We start from the raw sequence: 16,247 nt of genomic DNA on the forward strand, positions 1-16,247 counted from the left end.
CGGCGCACTGAAGCCCCGCCCTTTCTTCTTAGGCCCCGGCCCCTTCCGAATCCGCTACGGGTCCTGCACGGCCTAGGAAGAGTTTCACTGTCTCCTGGGTGGCTAGAGCGTCCTCCCGCGCTTAGTCGCGCTGCAGGTGACGGCGCCCGGAGGCTGTCGGGAAGTAGGCGGGGTGACGTGGGGTTGACGAGCTCAGCGGCGGGTTTGCTGAGATCAGTGGCCCGGCGGCAGCTGGCGCGGGGGGCGGCCAGAGCCTGAGGTGGAGCGGGGCGGTGTGTGGCCGGGGCCATGACGGGCAATGCCGGGGAGTGGTGCCTCATGGAAAGCGACCCCGGGGTCTTCACCGAGCTCATTAAAGGATTCGGTGAGAGCCAAGGGGACCGTCCTGGGACGGGGGTCACGGGAGGAGGCCCAAGCTGGGCATAGAGTGGTTCTCTGCGGCCACCGCCGGCCTCGCGTCTGCAGGGAGGCGACTCCAGAAACCTGGATGGCAGAGGGCTTCCGTCCCCCTCCACAGCCCTGGGCAGTCGCGTTTCCGCAGTGATTCCACATCACGAGGGCGGGGATCGTAACTGTCTTGTGCAGTGTCGTATCCTCAGGACTCGGCACTCAGCTACTTGCTTCATTGGCTTGAGCGCCCACCACCCCGCGCCCCCTCCGCCCTTACGTTCCTATCTTTCCCTTTCCACCGTCGCTGTTGTGCCTAGCGCTCCGCATGCCCGGCAGGTGTGCCCAGGTACACGTCTCGGGCCATCACTTCTGCTAGAAAACCTCGGGTGTGTCTCCTCGACGGTGGGGTGTATGGCCCACGCCGCGCAGGAAGGACCCCGAGACACTAGTTACTCAAAGCAGAACACCTTGAGTGTGTGGTTAGCTCTGCGGACGTTCCCACGCGCTCGCTGCGTGGGACTGACGAGCCACTTCGCTGCTTATTCTCCCTGGTCGTTTTTTGGCTTCCGGTAAAGTGTGGTTTCTTGAGCTAGTGCTCCAGACTAGAGGCCACATGCTTTCCGCAGCCTTTTTTCTGGCTGCGATCCTTGTCTTACATCCTAAATAGCGGATTTGACTTTTTATCCTTTCCTGCCCTTCTTGTTCCCATCCTTTTCTTTGAGCAGTAAGTTTATTTTTATGGCTACATTTTTTCAAGTATTATTAATTCTAGCTATTATGTTAAAACTTGTTTCGAGATACAAATTAAACGTTGATATAGATACTGTGTATTGTACATAGCTGAATATTTGGAATATAATTTATCAAGCGTATATTGTTTACCTACTGTATCTCAGGCACGCTGGTAGGATTTGGGAGTTTTCATTGTGAATAAACCACGAGTGCTCTTCTAAAGGTCTGACACTCCAGCAAATATGGTGTATTAATTTCTGTGTTAGAGTGTGTACAAAATGTAACGGGAACATAGGTCATGGAGGAGCACAGGCAGAAGGAAAAACAAACAGTAATAATGTTAAAGTGTAAGGCATGGGAAACAGCTAGCAAAGTGACTAAAAACACATTATGTGACAGACCAGAGGAATATTTGACTCCGACGCTGAAAAATAAACAGGCTAGATTGTTTGCTGAGTTGTATAGTTTGGATTGCCCTGTAGTTACTGGGGACTTAACTGTCAAAGATATTTGAATGCTGAAATGACGTTTTTGTAATTAAAAAAGGTTTACTATGTGTAGTGTGCAGAGTCGAGTGGAATGAAGTGAAAGAAGCTAGAAGTCTCTTAAAATGGTTGGAGTCAGGTGATTAGCTTGATATAAAGTAATGTGTTAGAGAGGAGGAGGTAAGTGCAATAATTTTGCTCTATTTAAATCAGTAGGACTGCTGACTGACTGGATGTAGGGGAAAAGGGGAAAATGACTCCATGGTTTCTAGCTTGAGTGGCTGATGAAGTGTAAGAGAACAAGCTTGAAGGACGAGAAAATGTCTGCAGGTTTAGCCATAAAATTTACCTTTAAAACCTTAACTATTATGACATGTTAAATATAACTTTAAGAAATATTATACTAGACAACTTTGTTTTTAAATTAATCCACTCTATTAACAGTTACTGCTTCAGTGCCTTATGTATAGAAAACTTAGACTTGAAAATGATTATGAAAGTCATGCATAAAAGAATGATATGTAAATGTATCTTCTTACACGAGGATATATGAAAAGTGAATTGCTATTAATAATTGGCTCCAATAGCAGAAAAGTGTTGCGAAAAGTTAAATGATGGTGGTGGTCTATCATCATCAGACAGTTTCAAAGAGAAAACAAGTGTATTCCACTCATTTCCATTTTTTTCTTATTCAATTCATGGCTTTTAAAAAGCTTTTTGAAGTTCATTTTTTCAAAAGTGGAAAATCTTACTGTGTTCTGAATGCTACTGTAAATTTATTTTAAAAGGTTCTTAATTGGAGGAGAAATTATTTGTGGAGTCAGTGAATATATAAATACAAATTTTAGTGGACTATAGCATCATGATAAAACAAAATCCTAATTAAGTAACTGATGGAGCAGAACATACACTTTTCATTGGTGTGGCACATAGGTAATTCATGAATGCAGCAAAACAAACTGATGGTCTACCAATTAAAAACAGAAGCTTTAAACTTGTTTCCAGCCATGATGGAATAACAGGGACCTCATTTACGTTTCCTACAATAAATCAATGACCTTAGCTTTCATTTCAAAAAACTAGAAAAGGAGTAAGTAAAACCGGAAGTAAGCAGATGAAAAAATAAAGATCAGAGTTGAAATTAGTGAAACAGAAAAAAAAAATAGTGGAGAAAATCAATGAAACTAAAAGCTGGTTTGTCAAAGATCAGTAAAATGGACAAACCTCTAGTCAATCTGGTTAGAAAAAAGACAGGAGAAGGACACTGGCTGGCACAGTTGATAGAACATGCACCTCTTTAATTAAAAAAAAAATTTTTTTTTTCCTGTGAGAGAGAGAGAGAGACAGGGACAGTGTGAGCAGGGTGGGTGGGGGGCGGTCAGAGAGAGAGGGAGACACAGACTCTGAAGCAGGCTCTAGGCTCTGAGCTAGCTGTCAGCACAGAGCCCGACACGGGGCTCTAGCCCATGAACCGTGAGATCATGACCTGACCTGAAATAGGACGCTTAACCGACTGAGCCACCCAGGCGCACCATGCAACTCTTTTAAATATTTATTTTGGGGAGAGCACAAGTAGGGAAAGGGCAGAGAGAGGGGGACAGAGGATCTGAAGCAGATGCTGCACTTACAGGGTGCCAGCAGCAAGCCCAATGTGGGACTTGAACTCACCAACCACGAGATCATGACCTGAGCTGAAGTCAGATACCAACCCACTGAGCCACCCAGGTGCCCCAGTAGAGCATTTAACTCTTGATCTCAGGGTTGTCAGTTCAAGCCTCATGTTGGGTATGGAAATTTCTTAAAAATCTTAAAAAAAAAAAAAGAAAAAGTAGAGGAGAAAATAATGACCAATATTAGGAGTAAGATGATACCACTATGGATTCTATAGATTAAAAAGGTAGTAAGGGAATATTCTAAACATTATGCCAATTAATTTGACAACTTGAGTGAAATGTATAAATATCTTGAAGGACTTAAATTACCAAAGCTCATACAAGAAGAAATGGAAAACCAGTATAGTCTTACTTTATTAAATACATTGAAATTGTAACTTAAAATCCCCCCACAAAGAAAACTGTAGACAAAATTCCTTCACTGGTACATTATTTCATCTATTTAAGGATTAAGTAATACCAATTCTGTACAAACTTTTCTCAGAAAAATGGAGAGGAAGGAATATTTCCCAATATTCTGAGGGCCATCATTATCCTAACACCCAATACAGACAAAGACATTGCAAGAAAAGGAAACTACAGACCTAACTCCATCATCAACATAAATGCAAAAATTCTTTTTTAAAAAATTTTTTTAAAATTTTTTTAATGTTTTTTATTTATTTCTAGGAGAGAGAGAGAGAGAGAGAGAGAGACAGCGTGAGTAGGGGAGGGTCAGAGAGAGAGGGAGTCACAGACTGAAACAGGCTCCAGGCTCTGAGCTGGCAGTCAGCACAGAGCCTGACGTGGGGCTCGAACCCACGAACCGCGAGATCATGACCTAAGCGAAAGTCGGACGCTTAACCTACTAAGCCACCCAGGCACCCCTTTTTAATGTTTATTTTGAGAGAGAGAGAGAGAGAGAGAAGGAGACAGCATGAGCAGGGGAGAGGAAGAGGGAGAGGGAAACCGAATTGGAGCAGGCTTCTTGCTCTGAGCTGTCAGCACAGAACTCAATGTGGGGCAAACCCATGAGCCATGAGTTCATGACCTGAGCTGAAGTCAGACACTTAACTGACTGAGCCACTCAGGTGCTCCACAAATGCAAAAATTCTAAACAGAATTTTAGTAAATCAAATCTAATAATCTTTTAAATGGACAATATGTCATGACTGAGTGGAGTTTATCCTAGGAATTCATTGTTGGTTTAATATTTGGGATTCAATGTGATTCACCAGATTAATACTCTAAAACAAAAACAAAAACAACAAAAAACTATATGATTATCTCAATAGACACAAAAAGCATTAGACAAAACCCAGCATATGTTAAGAAATATGTCCTATTATACTTTACCCTGTTTATATTATAAAGGATTGTATTATTGATATATTGATCAAGAGATAAAGGACTGTATTAGCGTTGGCACTGTAGGCAGCAGAAGATTCACATTTGCCTTGGTCCCCTTGTCCTACAAGTCCGTGGGCGTCCAGGTGGTTGTTGCCCACATGGGTCTCTGTCGTAGCTAAGGAACCCTGAGCTTAGGGAACTCCCAGTTCTATCAAAGGTTGCTAGCAAACGAACTCAGCCTTTGGCTTTAGGAAGATACTATGGACAGCAAGTAAGTCTTGTCTCTCCATCAGAGGGAGATATTATCTCTATATTTCAAGTCTGTTTATTAAAATAACATCCTTGAAAAGATAGTCCCGAACTCCTCCCAGAAGACGAGCAGAAACAGGAGAAACTATTTGAGAGTTGTCTCCCAAGGAAATCCATTCTTCTTTCTACACCAAACATGCCATGCCTTCAGCTTCTCTGATTAATCTGACCTGACACACAGAGCTGGGACCACATCTGTTTAATTTATTTCTTGTAGTGTTCACATTAGAAAGCAGGTGGCTTTCTCAAGTTTTTGTTTTGACCTTTCAACTTGGCTCAAGGTCTTAACTCAGGTATAGCAGAATATGTTAGTAATTTCAGATTCCTCCTGGGCTTGCCAGGAGGGAGTATTGCAGAATCCAGGAGTTGAGACAAATCTGAATGATGTTGAGGGAGCAACATAGTGTTTCCTTGACATGGAGGTTTGTTAAGAGTTCTCCTGAGGTACATGTTTCCTTGTTTGGGGGAGAGAGGCACGTTAATGCTTGGCTTTCATACAAATAGTCAAAGTATACAAATGAGAGTGCACTTAGTATCCCTAGAAACATGTATTGCTTCTAATTGTTTAGGACTCCAAAATGGAACCTTCTCATTAGGGATACAGATTAACAGCTCTCCAGTTTGGGATTCCCAAATAGTTGAGGCTAGCCCTTGTTTTGGGGGTGATTGCCCACAATGCAGTTTTTCCTACTTGGTGACATCACTAACTAAATGACATTTGTTCCTACCATGGAATGACGTGGTTAGGGAAGATACCTGGGACTATTTTTTGTAGGCGGTATAGAAGCTGAGGGCCATGTTTTTACTTCTCATAGACTTGGTGAGGTTAGGGGAATAAGGAGTTGTCAAAACGATTGGAAGATAACATTACATTTAAATTTAAAGCACTAGCAACAGTTAGGAGGGTCCTACCAGGGTTATTTTTCTTGAGAAAAGCTCCAGGTATATTTTTAAGAAAATTATTTTTGAAATTAGTTTTTGAGTAGAACTATTTTATGGAGCCACCAGTATCATAATACAAATGTGTTAGGCAATACAAAAATATTTCAAACATTTTAATTTTAGTACTTCCTTTCATTTTGGAGCAGTGACCTGACTTGGATGACAAATTCTGTGGTCATCCTATTTAAGACCCAGTTCAACTATCCGTGAAAGTTTCTCTGATCAGCAAGGAGAGTAATGATCTCTCTTACTTCATAACTTCCAGAATGCTCTCTGGTGGACTTCTCATAGGCATATTATGCATGCTGCACTTTGAGTTGTATATACTTGTTTTGTACTAGTTTTGAAGTTTTGTTTTGTTTATTTTGAAGCAAATAAAATGTGTAGTAGAAAACATATGTGGAGCTGGAACTCAGGACCCTGAGATCAAGAGTCACATGCTCTACTGACTGAGCCTGCCAGGCTCCCCTTAGTTGTGAAGTTCTTGAGTATTGCGACTGTTGTTTATTATTTTCTGTCCATGCCAGGATGTAGTATCATGCTTGGCACATAAAAGGTATCTGTAAAATACCCAGCATTTCATTAACTTTTTAAAGCCTTCTCCCCACCCCCAGCTTTTTACTTAATATATGTTAGGGAGTCTGCATTAAGAGATTCTTTGTATTTAGTGTTTGATAATGTATACCTCACAAGAATTACGTGGATTGGATGAAGCAGGAAGTATTCTTGTTTTATAGATGAGGAAAGTGAGGCTCAAGGACATTATGTTCTTGCTCAAGTTTAAGAACTTTAAAGCAGTGCTGGGATTGGAATCCAGGCCTCTTGAATCATTGCTTCTCTTTCCTATACCATGCATTATTTGAAATTGAATGTACATAAGGGAATTATTAGATACTGAATGTATATAAGGAGATAGATATTAAGAGTTGAGTGTTTTCTGTATACAAAGAACTGACTGTGAGTTTGTTTAGCTTATAGTTGTTTAAACAGGTGTCACCACTGGAAATTCTACCTGTGCCAAAGATTTGGGGACACTTTTATTCAGTGGACTTTTGTTGTTTTAGTATGATATGTACAATGTTTTAATGTTTGGCCTTTTTATAATTGATTTCCAAGAGCAGTAACTAGTGTTAACAATGGCATTAGTGTCATTTTCTGCCCTTTTCAGTGCTCATAAATATAGGTTTACATTTTGAATGTCTATGAACATGTTTTCTACTACAGCCTCGTAACTCTCCTTGCATATATATCTTTAATAGAAGAATGAGTTCTTAATAGATACTTGCTGAATACAGCAAATTGAGTCCTGAGATGGTTTGAATGCCCAAGGTCATATTGTTGATTGACTCAACTTTTTTTTTAACTTTTTTTTTTTTTTCTAGATAGGCCAAAGGCTTCTCTAGCTTTTACTTAATGGTAATCTGGAATATTAAAAACTGTCCAGACTTTGGAACCAGATGTGGATTTTAATTAGTTGGGGTTTTTTTGTTTTTTTTTCTTTTTTTTGTGTTTTTTTTTTGGCATATACTAGCTGTAGTGAATTTAGGCAAGCCACTTAACATCCCTAAACCTCTTCTGTATATTTGCCTTGCAATGATTAGAGAAAATGCATTTAAAGTACTTTATACAAAGAAGCCACTGGTAAATATGGCTAGGTTTTGTTTGTTGTTTTTTTTTGTATTTTGATAATACTAGCTAATATTTAGTAAACTCTTAGAGTGTGCCAGGCACTGTATTAAATGTATCTCATGCATACAAAATTATCTCATTTATTCCTCACAACAGTTCCATGAATATGAGGAACAGAGAGGTTGGTTATATCGCTAGTAAATGGAGGAGCCAGGATGTAAACCATGGCATTTTTGAGGCCAACCTCTTAACCAGTGTGTTGTTACTATCATCCGTACTACTAGGGCAGGTTTCTCAGTCTTGGCAGTGTTGACATTTTGGGCCAGATAATTCTTTGCTGTTTCAGCTGTCCTGTGCAGTGTAGGATGTTTAGCATTTCTGTCCTCTGTCCACTAGATGCAAGCCCTTCCCACAGGTGATGATTGTGATGGTAAAATGTCTCCAGACATTGTAAAACCTTTCCTAGGGAGGCAAGGGACAAAAAAAGGTCACCTGAATGGGAACCACTGTCCTAAGGAAGGGTATATTTGGAGGACTCTGAGGTAGTTGAAAATAAAATTAAATAAATTAAAAAAAAAAAAGACTATAAAGAATTGGAATTTAGGAAAAGGGTCAGAATTAAATATGTGATATGAAAGTTACTGGTAAGTGGTAGTTCTTTATCACCACTTAAAAAAAAGTGTACAGTAAAAGAAGAAGAGAGCCAAGGTCAGAGCGGGGAAAACAGCAACTGAGTAGAAAGAGTGGGTTGTAAAAGAGACAGAGATTGAGAGGGACTGGGAAGTTGGGGTGGTATTTCAGTGAAAATAAACTCATGAAACATCTTTCAATTGTAAAAGTAATATACTTCCATTATAATTAGGAAGTAGTAAAGGAATTAAAAGAATTTGGCTGTGAGCTTTATCAGTTTTACCATTTTAATTTGTCATGTCTCATTGCCCCTAAATGTGCATTCCTTTCAGTTAGTATTTTATTTAATGGTGATGAAAAAAATGAGTTATTTTGTTTTCTGAAGAAATGGTTTCTTATTTCAGGTTGCCGAGGAGCCCAAGTAGAAGAAATATGGAGTCTAGAGCCTGAGAATTTTGAAAAATTAAAGTAAGTATAATCTTAGTTGTCTTAAAAAAAGTTGTCTGTACTGTAAGCAGATTGTTGTCTATTTTACTTGGATTACAGTAGGCTGAATATGTCATCTCCTTAAGTCTTTTTCAGTCTTGTGAGATAGATATTATTACACTCATACTATAATCAAGACCTGAGACTCATATAAGTAACTTGCAAAAGATTAAAAATGAAGTCTCTGTAATTCCATGTCAGGATGGTTGGTTAATTTATTACAATATTCACTTATAGATTAATGGGACTAGAAGATAGAACATGTTTTCACATTAAAAACATGAATACATCAATATTAGCTTAGTCTACAAAAGCATATTTAGTACATAACATATGTTAATAGTAATTCAGAACTTGCCTATACATTATCACATTGCTTCTTGGTGAGATTACAGTTCAGATTCCAAATGTAGATGCTAGGAAGTTCGTTCCTTTCCCTCATGCTTCTGACTGGAATCACGTCTCTGAACCTCTTCTTCCCTCCAGTGTTGTGCCCACAAGAATGGACCCTTTTTTGCAAATCGAGGGCTAGAGGAATTTTCTTTGGAGGGAGAGTTCTTGGATTCTTGGAATGTGACAAGGAGTAGGGTTTATTCATATATACTGGAATTCAGTATAAGGTTAACTGCTTCTTTTAGTTCTACTATGTTCTTATTTTCAGTTTTTAAGTGAGGTGATACAAAGTAGAAGTGACTAATCCAGATTTGAGAATAAACCTTTCATTATAATTCTGTTTTACCTGATGTAATTTAAAGGCTTATTAGCATTGTCTTAGGCAACATTTTAGTGCAATGAATAGGAATAGAAATCTTTAAAAAATTTTCTCAAACTTCATTAGCAATGTCTGTTAAGTAACTGAAATGTATTATATTGACCGTGTGTTAAGAAACAAGCAAGGTTTGGTGTCGCTAATTTGTATCTTCTTTTGTAGGCCAGTTCATGGATTAATTTTTCTTTTCAAGTGGCAGCCAGGAGAAGAACCAGCAGGCTCTGTAGTTCAAGACTCCAGACTGGACACGATATTTTTTGCCAAGCAGGTAAGGTCCTTGGATGCTCTGAAGTCTTGAGAGCAGTCCTTTTTATAAACAAAACTCTGTTTCACTTTGGTGTCTTTGGTGTAGTAGTCCTCAAACTTTTTTGTCGTAGGATCCCTTTACATTCTTAAAAATTATTAAGGTCTCCAAGAGCTTCTCTGTTTATATGGATTATATTTGTCAGTATTTATTATATTAGATATTAAGCCTGAGGCATTTGAGTGTTACTTATTAGTTGATTTAAAAGATGACAAATGCATTACATGTTAACATAAATAACACACTTTGTAATGGAATATAAACACATTTACCAAAATAAATTAGTAAGAAGTTTTACGTCTACATTTTATATTGTTTTACAATCTAATATTGTAAGTATTGATTTTGCAAATCCAGTGTCTGGCTTAATAGTACATAGCTGGATTCTCCTATCTGCTTCTTTATACTCCTGTTTGCAGTACTTTTGTTTTGTTGTTTTTGGTTGAAGTAAATCAAGAAAATTCAGTCTCATACATATGTGTAGTTGGAAAGGGAGGAGTATTTTAATAATCTTTTTCAGAGAATTCTGTTCTTTGATACTATATCAAAACTAAAAATGTTTCTTCCTTTTTAAAAATTTTTTAATGTTTTGATTTATTTGGGGGAGAGAGAGAGAGACAGAGCATGAGCAGGGGAGGGGCAGAGAGAGAGGAAGATACAGAATCTGAAACAGGCTTCAGGCTCTGAGCTGTCAGTACAGAGCATGACGTGGGGCTCGAACCCACAAACTGTGAGATCATGACCTGAGCAGAAGTTGGTTGCTTAACCAACTAAGCCACCTAGGTGCCCCAAAATGTTTCTTTCTTAAATGTGTAATCTAAAACAGTATCAGTGAACTTTGTTCTTTGTTATATTAAAATTTTTTGGTTTACCTTGCTCTGCAAATGGATCTTTTACTTATTCAGCATTCAATAACATTGTGCATTGGTCATTTTGAATATTCACCAACTTCTACAGACCTTCTAAATGTTCCCACATTTGTTTGCATACATTATCAACAAGTCACATGTGTTAATATAGCCATCTGTAGAATCAGAAAAGTTATTAAGCATCTGGAAACTTTTAAACTCACAATGGAGGATTTAAGTAGTACCAAATTCTAGTTTTCACTTGTCAGTTAAAATTTTATCAAAACAGTAAATACTGTCAGGTATTTTACTTGAAGTAACAGACTCATTTTACTTAATTCCAAGAAAAATATCTGCCACATGCCTTGTCTGAAAAACTGTATTTGTCTGCTATTTGTGCTCTCAAGTGAAAATGATGTTCTAAGAAATAAGCAGCCAACTTAACTCACAACTCAAACAATCGTACTGCTGCCCTTCCTTGAAATGATTAGCATGTTTTGGTTTGCAGCAGAAACTGCTTTATTTGTGCTACCAATTTCATTTGATAGAATATTAAAGACTTATACTCCAAGGTCAGAATTTAATAAAAATAACTTTTACTGCTTCATTGAAAACTGTCTTCAGTAAAACTTGCTTTTTTTTTTTCTTTAACTGTGTATCTGTGTCAGTGAAACAGTTTAATGCCACTGCCTAGACTAGTGCTAAAATACCAGCAATATTATCTATATCTATGTATCATTGATTGCTATTTTACTATCAGTGCAAATGTAAAAGCAGGGAAGTAGGCAAGGACTGTCTTTGAGTTATGATAGAAATGATTTTGAGCTCATGAACATCTTGAGAAGGGTCTTAGGAATTCCCAGGAGTCCACAGACCACACTTGACAACTGCTGTTCCAGTACATTCAGTGAAGCGTTAATATTATTAGGTGCCGCCATATATCCGGTCCATTGTTTGGAAAAGCTGAAAAAGAGAATGAATCAGAGAGGTTTGATATTTAAAACTAAGCTAAATATAATTACATTTGTTTGAAAATTGCACTTATTTCTGAGACTCAAAAGATTGATTAGGATAATCTGTTTAACCTTTAGAAAGTTCAAAAAATAAAAGTGCTAATTCTCATTACTATTTTAGATCAAGGCTTTGCTATTCCACTTAGTAACTTGCTTTCCCTTTTTCTTTTACTACTTCTTTCCATTTCTCCCCACCTTTTTAAAATTGAGTGTTTTTAGAGAAGTTAACACTGTCCTGCTTTTACTTTAAAGTTAAGAAAACATTATTATTGTGTTTTTTTTTCTGATAGCAGAACTACAGAAATACATAGTGATAAAAGTGAATTTCTTTGTAACCCCACATCCATTTCTACCAACCAGTTTTAATGGTTTCACTCATTCATTTAATCAACAAGTGGTTTTTGAGCACCCACTTTGTGCTAGGCATTGTTTTAAGTATAGGGGTATATAGAATGATCAATAAGACAAGGTGTGTCTCTTCATAATAAGAGTTATAATGATGATAATACCAACAGTAGCCAACATTTACCATTCTTATTGGGTAGCAGATATCGTGCTTTATTTGTTAAATTTTTTTAATTTTTAAATTTTTTAATGTTTTTAAATTTATTTCTGAGAGAGAGACAGCGTGAGCAGGGGAGGGTCAGAGAGAGAAGGAGACACAGAATCTGAAGCAGTCTCCAGGCTCCGAGGTAGCTGTCAGCACAGAGCTCCACGCGGGGCTCGAACCCACGAATCGGGAGATCATGACCTGAGCTAAAGTCGGATGCTCAACCGACTGAGCCACCAGGTGCCCCTTTTCTCCTTTTAAAGATAGTTTTTATTTTTTAAGGTATATAAACCTATGCACTCATTTTATAAAATTGAAGCATTATAAAATATGATATAGAAAATAAAAGTCCCTTTTATAATCCCTGCTTCAGAGATAGCCATTGAAAATGATTTATATTCTAAATTTGTATGTGTGTATGTGTGTGTTTAATTTCTTCCATACTAAATTGTGAACCTAGGAGTCTGGGATTTTATTTTTATGTACAGTTCCTGGCACATAGTAGATATCTATTAAATGTAGACTGAATTCTTCATCTCTAAGAATATTAAAATTAACAATAGTATTCACTAACAGTAAGACATTAATGATGTTTGATTTATAGAGGTCTAGGTGTCTTTAAGGTAAAAGAAAATACTCTATAAAGAAAAAAAAACCTACTGAAGTTTCAATTCATAATTTCTGGAGTTCCTTGATATTTTTCTAGTTCTGTATTTCTGTCTTAACTATAATTTAATGTTTTATTTTTATTATATTATTCTTGCCACGTTTATTAATGTGTAGGATTAGTGATTTTCTAATAACACTGGCTGTTTTTTGTGGCATATTATGTCAACAGTTCTTATTGAGCTGACATATCAATAATTCCCCAGTAATATCTTCTGGTCTTTTTAGTGTATGCCTTCTATGAGTCTATGCCAGAAACTTTATTTATTTATTTTTTTAAGTGTTTATTTTTGAGAGAGACAGACAGAGTGCGAGCAGGGGAGGGTCAGAGAGAGGGAGACACAGAATCTGAAGCAGGCTGCAGGCTCCAGGCTCTGAGCTGTCAGCACAGAGCCCGACACGGGGCTTGAACCCACAAATCGTGAGACCATGACCTGAGCTGAAGTCGGGCGCCTAACCGACTGAGCTACCTAGGCGTCCCAGTGCCAGAAACTCTATATTACATAGATAATATAATCCTTAATTCTAGGCTTCAAGAGCTAATAATGATTTTATCCAGGAGTCTCCTATTTTCAGAAATTTAGAAAATTTAAATAAAATTATATTTATTTATGATAAGGTCATACATAATAACTAAATGTATATTTTTGTATTTATGGATGGAATTGCATAAATTTAGAAAGGTAATACTAATACTGGCTGTCTTAAGCTAATCATTCATGTGTTCTAATTATAGGTTTGCGTATATGTTGTTCACTGAGGAAAGAATCTAGTAATTACAATTACTAGTAATTATAATTGTATTTAAGGATCCAGGAATGACATTTTGGTAATACTTCTCCGCAGAACATCATTGTCTTGTTACCATTTCGCTGATTTAATGGCTAAGATTGTGCTGCAGTGGTACTGGGTTTGTCTGACCCCCATCTATTCAGTGTTTCAGGAAAGGATGACTGCCTGCAGTGTACCAGATACTGTGCTAGGTGCTTGGAGAATGATAATCCCTGCCCACAAAATGCTTAGAGTTTAGTTGAAGAGATTGGTTTTAATCAATGAAATGCAAAATTATGGTGGTGATAAGTGCTTCCTAGAGTGAAATGAGGACCATATCATATTGCAAAATTTGAGAACAATCTGTGAGACTACGCCCACTCCCAATACCAGCTACAGAGTTCAGAGTCCCCAAACCACCTTCACTTCTGACAATTGCAAGTTTAGTTAGGGAGACCTCAACACCACCCTCAGTTTCTGTAATTTGCTAGAAAAACCCATGGACCTTATTGAAATATGTTATGGTTTATCATAGTAAAAAATACAGGTTAAATTTAGCCAAGAGAGGAGATAAATGGGGCAGAATCTGGGGAAGTCCCTTGCTAAGAGCTTCCAGTTGTCTTTTCCCAATAGAGTCACAGATGGCACTAACTTTCCTGGCAATGATATGTGACAATATGTACAGAGTATAGTCATCCAGGGAATCTCAACCAATTCTTGGTATCTAGAGTTTTTATTTGGCCTTAGTCACATAGACCTGGCTGACCACCTACATGGCTGACCTCAGTCTCCTGTCACTCTGAAGGTTGAGCTGATACTGTTGACCCCAAATTCCACTCTGAGTCACAGTGTTAGACTACCTTTGTGGACCAAATCCCTTGGGTAAACAAAGATGTTCTTATGGGGTCTGGCTTCTCAAGAACTAAGTATACCTCTCAGGAGCCACAGGCAAAAGCAAGGCCTCTCTTTGGGTAAGATTAAATTTTTTATTATGTATATATATAATAAACAATGGGACTTGACCTTTTCAAGGAGATCTGAGAAAGCTCTGCATAAGTGACAATTCAGCTGAAGTCTAAAGGTCAAGTAGGTATTAACTGGCAGAAAGAGGTTGAGGATTATCCTAGATTAATAACAGCTTTTATAGCAAAAGGAAGTAATACTAGTAAAATGTACTAGAAGGAGGTCAGTATAACTGGTGTATAGATAGCTTGGGGGAGATGGCATGTGATATGGAGCTGAGCAGGGCATATGTTAATCAGAATTTGGTAGTTAGGTGTAGAGAAACAGTGGCTTATAGGAAATAGAAATTTTTCACTTCCAAGAACTGCCAAGATTACAGGCTCATTTTTTGTTGTTCCTTTGTGTGTGGATTCTATTCCAAAGATTACTTTGTGGCCCAAGATGGTTATTGGGGCTATCACCATTCTACCTCAATTCCATATTCCAGACAGCAGGAAGGGGAAAGCACATTTCTCCTTTAATGGACGTTTTATAGAATTTGCCTATGTCACATGCTTACTTCCCTGGCCAGAACTTGATCACATTGCTGTACTTAGCAGCAGAAGAGAGTGGGAAAGTTGTCTTCATTCTAGGTGGCCATGGACCCAGATAAAAATTGGGTACTTTATGCATATGGAAGAAGGAAAAGATGGTTGTTAGAGAATAACTATCAGTCTTCTGCCACATGCTGGTAGGGTATTTTAAACCATGATTGAGACTTTTGTCTGTAACCCAAGAGTAAAATAAGGTTATTAAAGTGTTTAAAAAAGGGTGACATGATCAGGTTATCATTTAGAAGAGATCTCTTTAGCTATAGTGTGGAGAATGCATATAAGGAGGAGGTAGTAGTATAGAATTTAAGACTAGTTATCAGGAGACTTTTGCAGAAGTATATGCAAGAGTAGATAAGACTGGTTGTAGCGATGGATGTAAACAGACTGAATAATACTTAGTGGATAAAGTAGCTCCCTTAATGTGTAATGGGTTGGATATGGAGATGAAGGAGGAAGACATAGCAATCAATGATGATGCCTATTTTTCTTTTTTCCTAAAAAAATTTGATCATCAGGTACATGGAAGGGGATTATGATAATCCTTGATTGATGACACACACTCATGACTCCTGTTTTTTATTTGGTTATTGTAAGTCTGGTAGTGAGCACCAAAGAGCTCACTACCCAAATAAATTTCATCTAATTATTTCTTTCTCTCTCACTCATTGTTCAACATAACTTTCATCCTCCCTCCCTCCATCCAGTGTAATCCTCATGTTGAATTTGGTATATCATTTCTTTGCTTTCCCTTTTATGTATTTTTTGTAATACTAAAAAGGGTGTGTGTATATAAAATTTTTAATAGATAAAAAATATCATACCAAATGAGAAAAGAGACAGTACTGAAATAAAAGCATTTATTTGGAGTCTCACTTGTAATTCAGGGAGAACAGATTTGGGTAGCAACCCAAATCGTGTCTCCTAAGGAAGGAAAGTCAAGGGTTTTAAAAAACAAAAGTAATGTGTTGTTTACAAAGAATTTTGATTGGTATTGGCTCACAGAAAATTAATCTTGGCTGAATATAATTGGTTGCTAAGACCATTACCAAGCAAAGTCTTAACTGTAGCAAGTTGCAGGTAATTGGGCAGAGTCCTTGAAATTTATGCCCTTTGGCCCAATTCAAAATTTCCTGGTTTTATCCTGTGAGGATACCTAAGGCCCATT

At 37.8% G+C, this 16,247-nt stretch overlaps 1 protein-coding gene across 5 annotated transcripts in view; it reads left to right on the forward strand.

Annotated features, from left to right (window-relative positions):
• The window catches only part of UCHL5 (ubiquitin C-terminal hydrolase L5), a 39,633-nt gene that overhangs the window by 758 nt on the left and 22,628 nt on the right, over positions 1–16,247 (forward strand). For 2 of the 5 annotated variants that reach the window (XM_039257481.1, XM_039257482.1), the window contains exons 2-4: positions 33–136; positions 8,524–8,587; positions 9,537–9,642. In XM_039257481.1, coding sequence (XP_039113412.1) covers positions 33–136; positions 8,524–8,587; positions 9,537–9,642 — 274 coding nt within the window. Of the gene's footprint in view, positions 1–32; positions 137–182; positions 365–8,523; positions 8,588–9,536; positions 9,643–16,247 lie in introns of those variants that run through there. The other 3 variants (XM_039257484.1, XM_039257485.1, XM_039257483.1) reach the window with 2 other exon arrangements.

The sequence above is a fragment of the Hyaena hyaena genome, unplaced genomic scaffold, assembly GCF_003009895.1.
Source record: "Hyaena hyaena isolate Hyena2069 unplaced genomic scaffold, ASM300989v1 scaffold_622, whole genome shotgun sequence".
In the NCBI taxonomy this organism is placed as follows: Eukaryota; Metazoa; Chordata; class Mammalia; order Carnivora; family Hyaenidae; genus Hyaena; species Hyaena hyaena.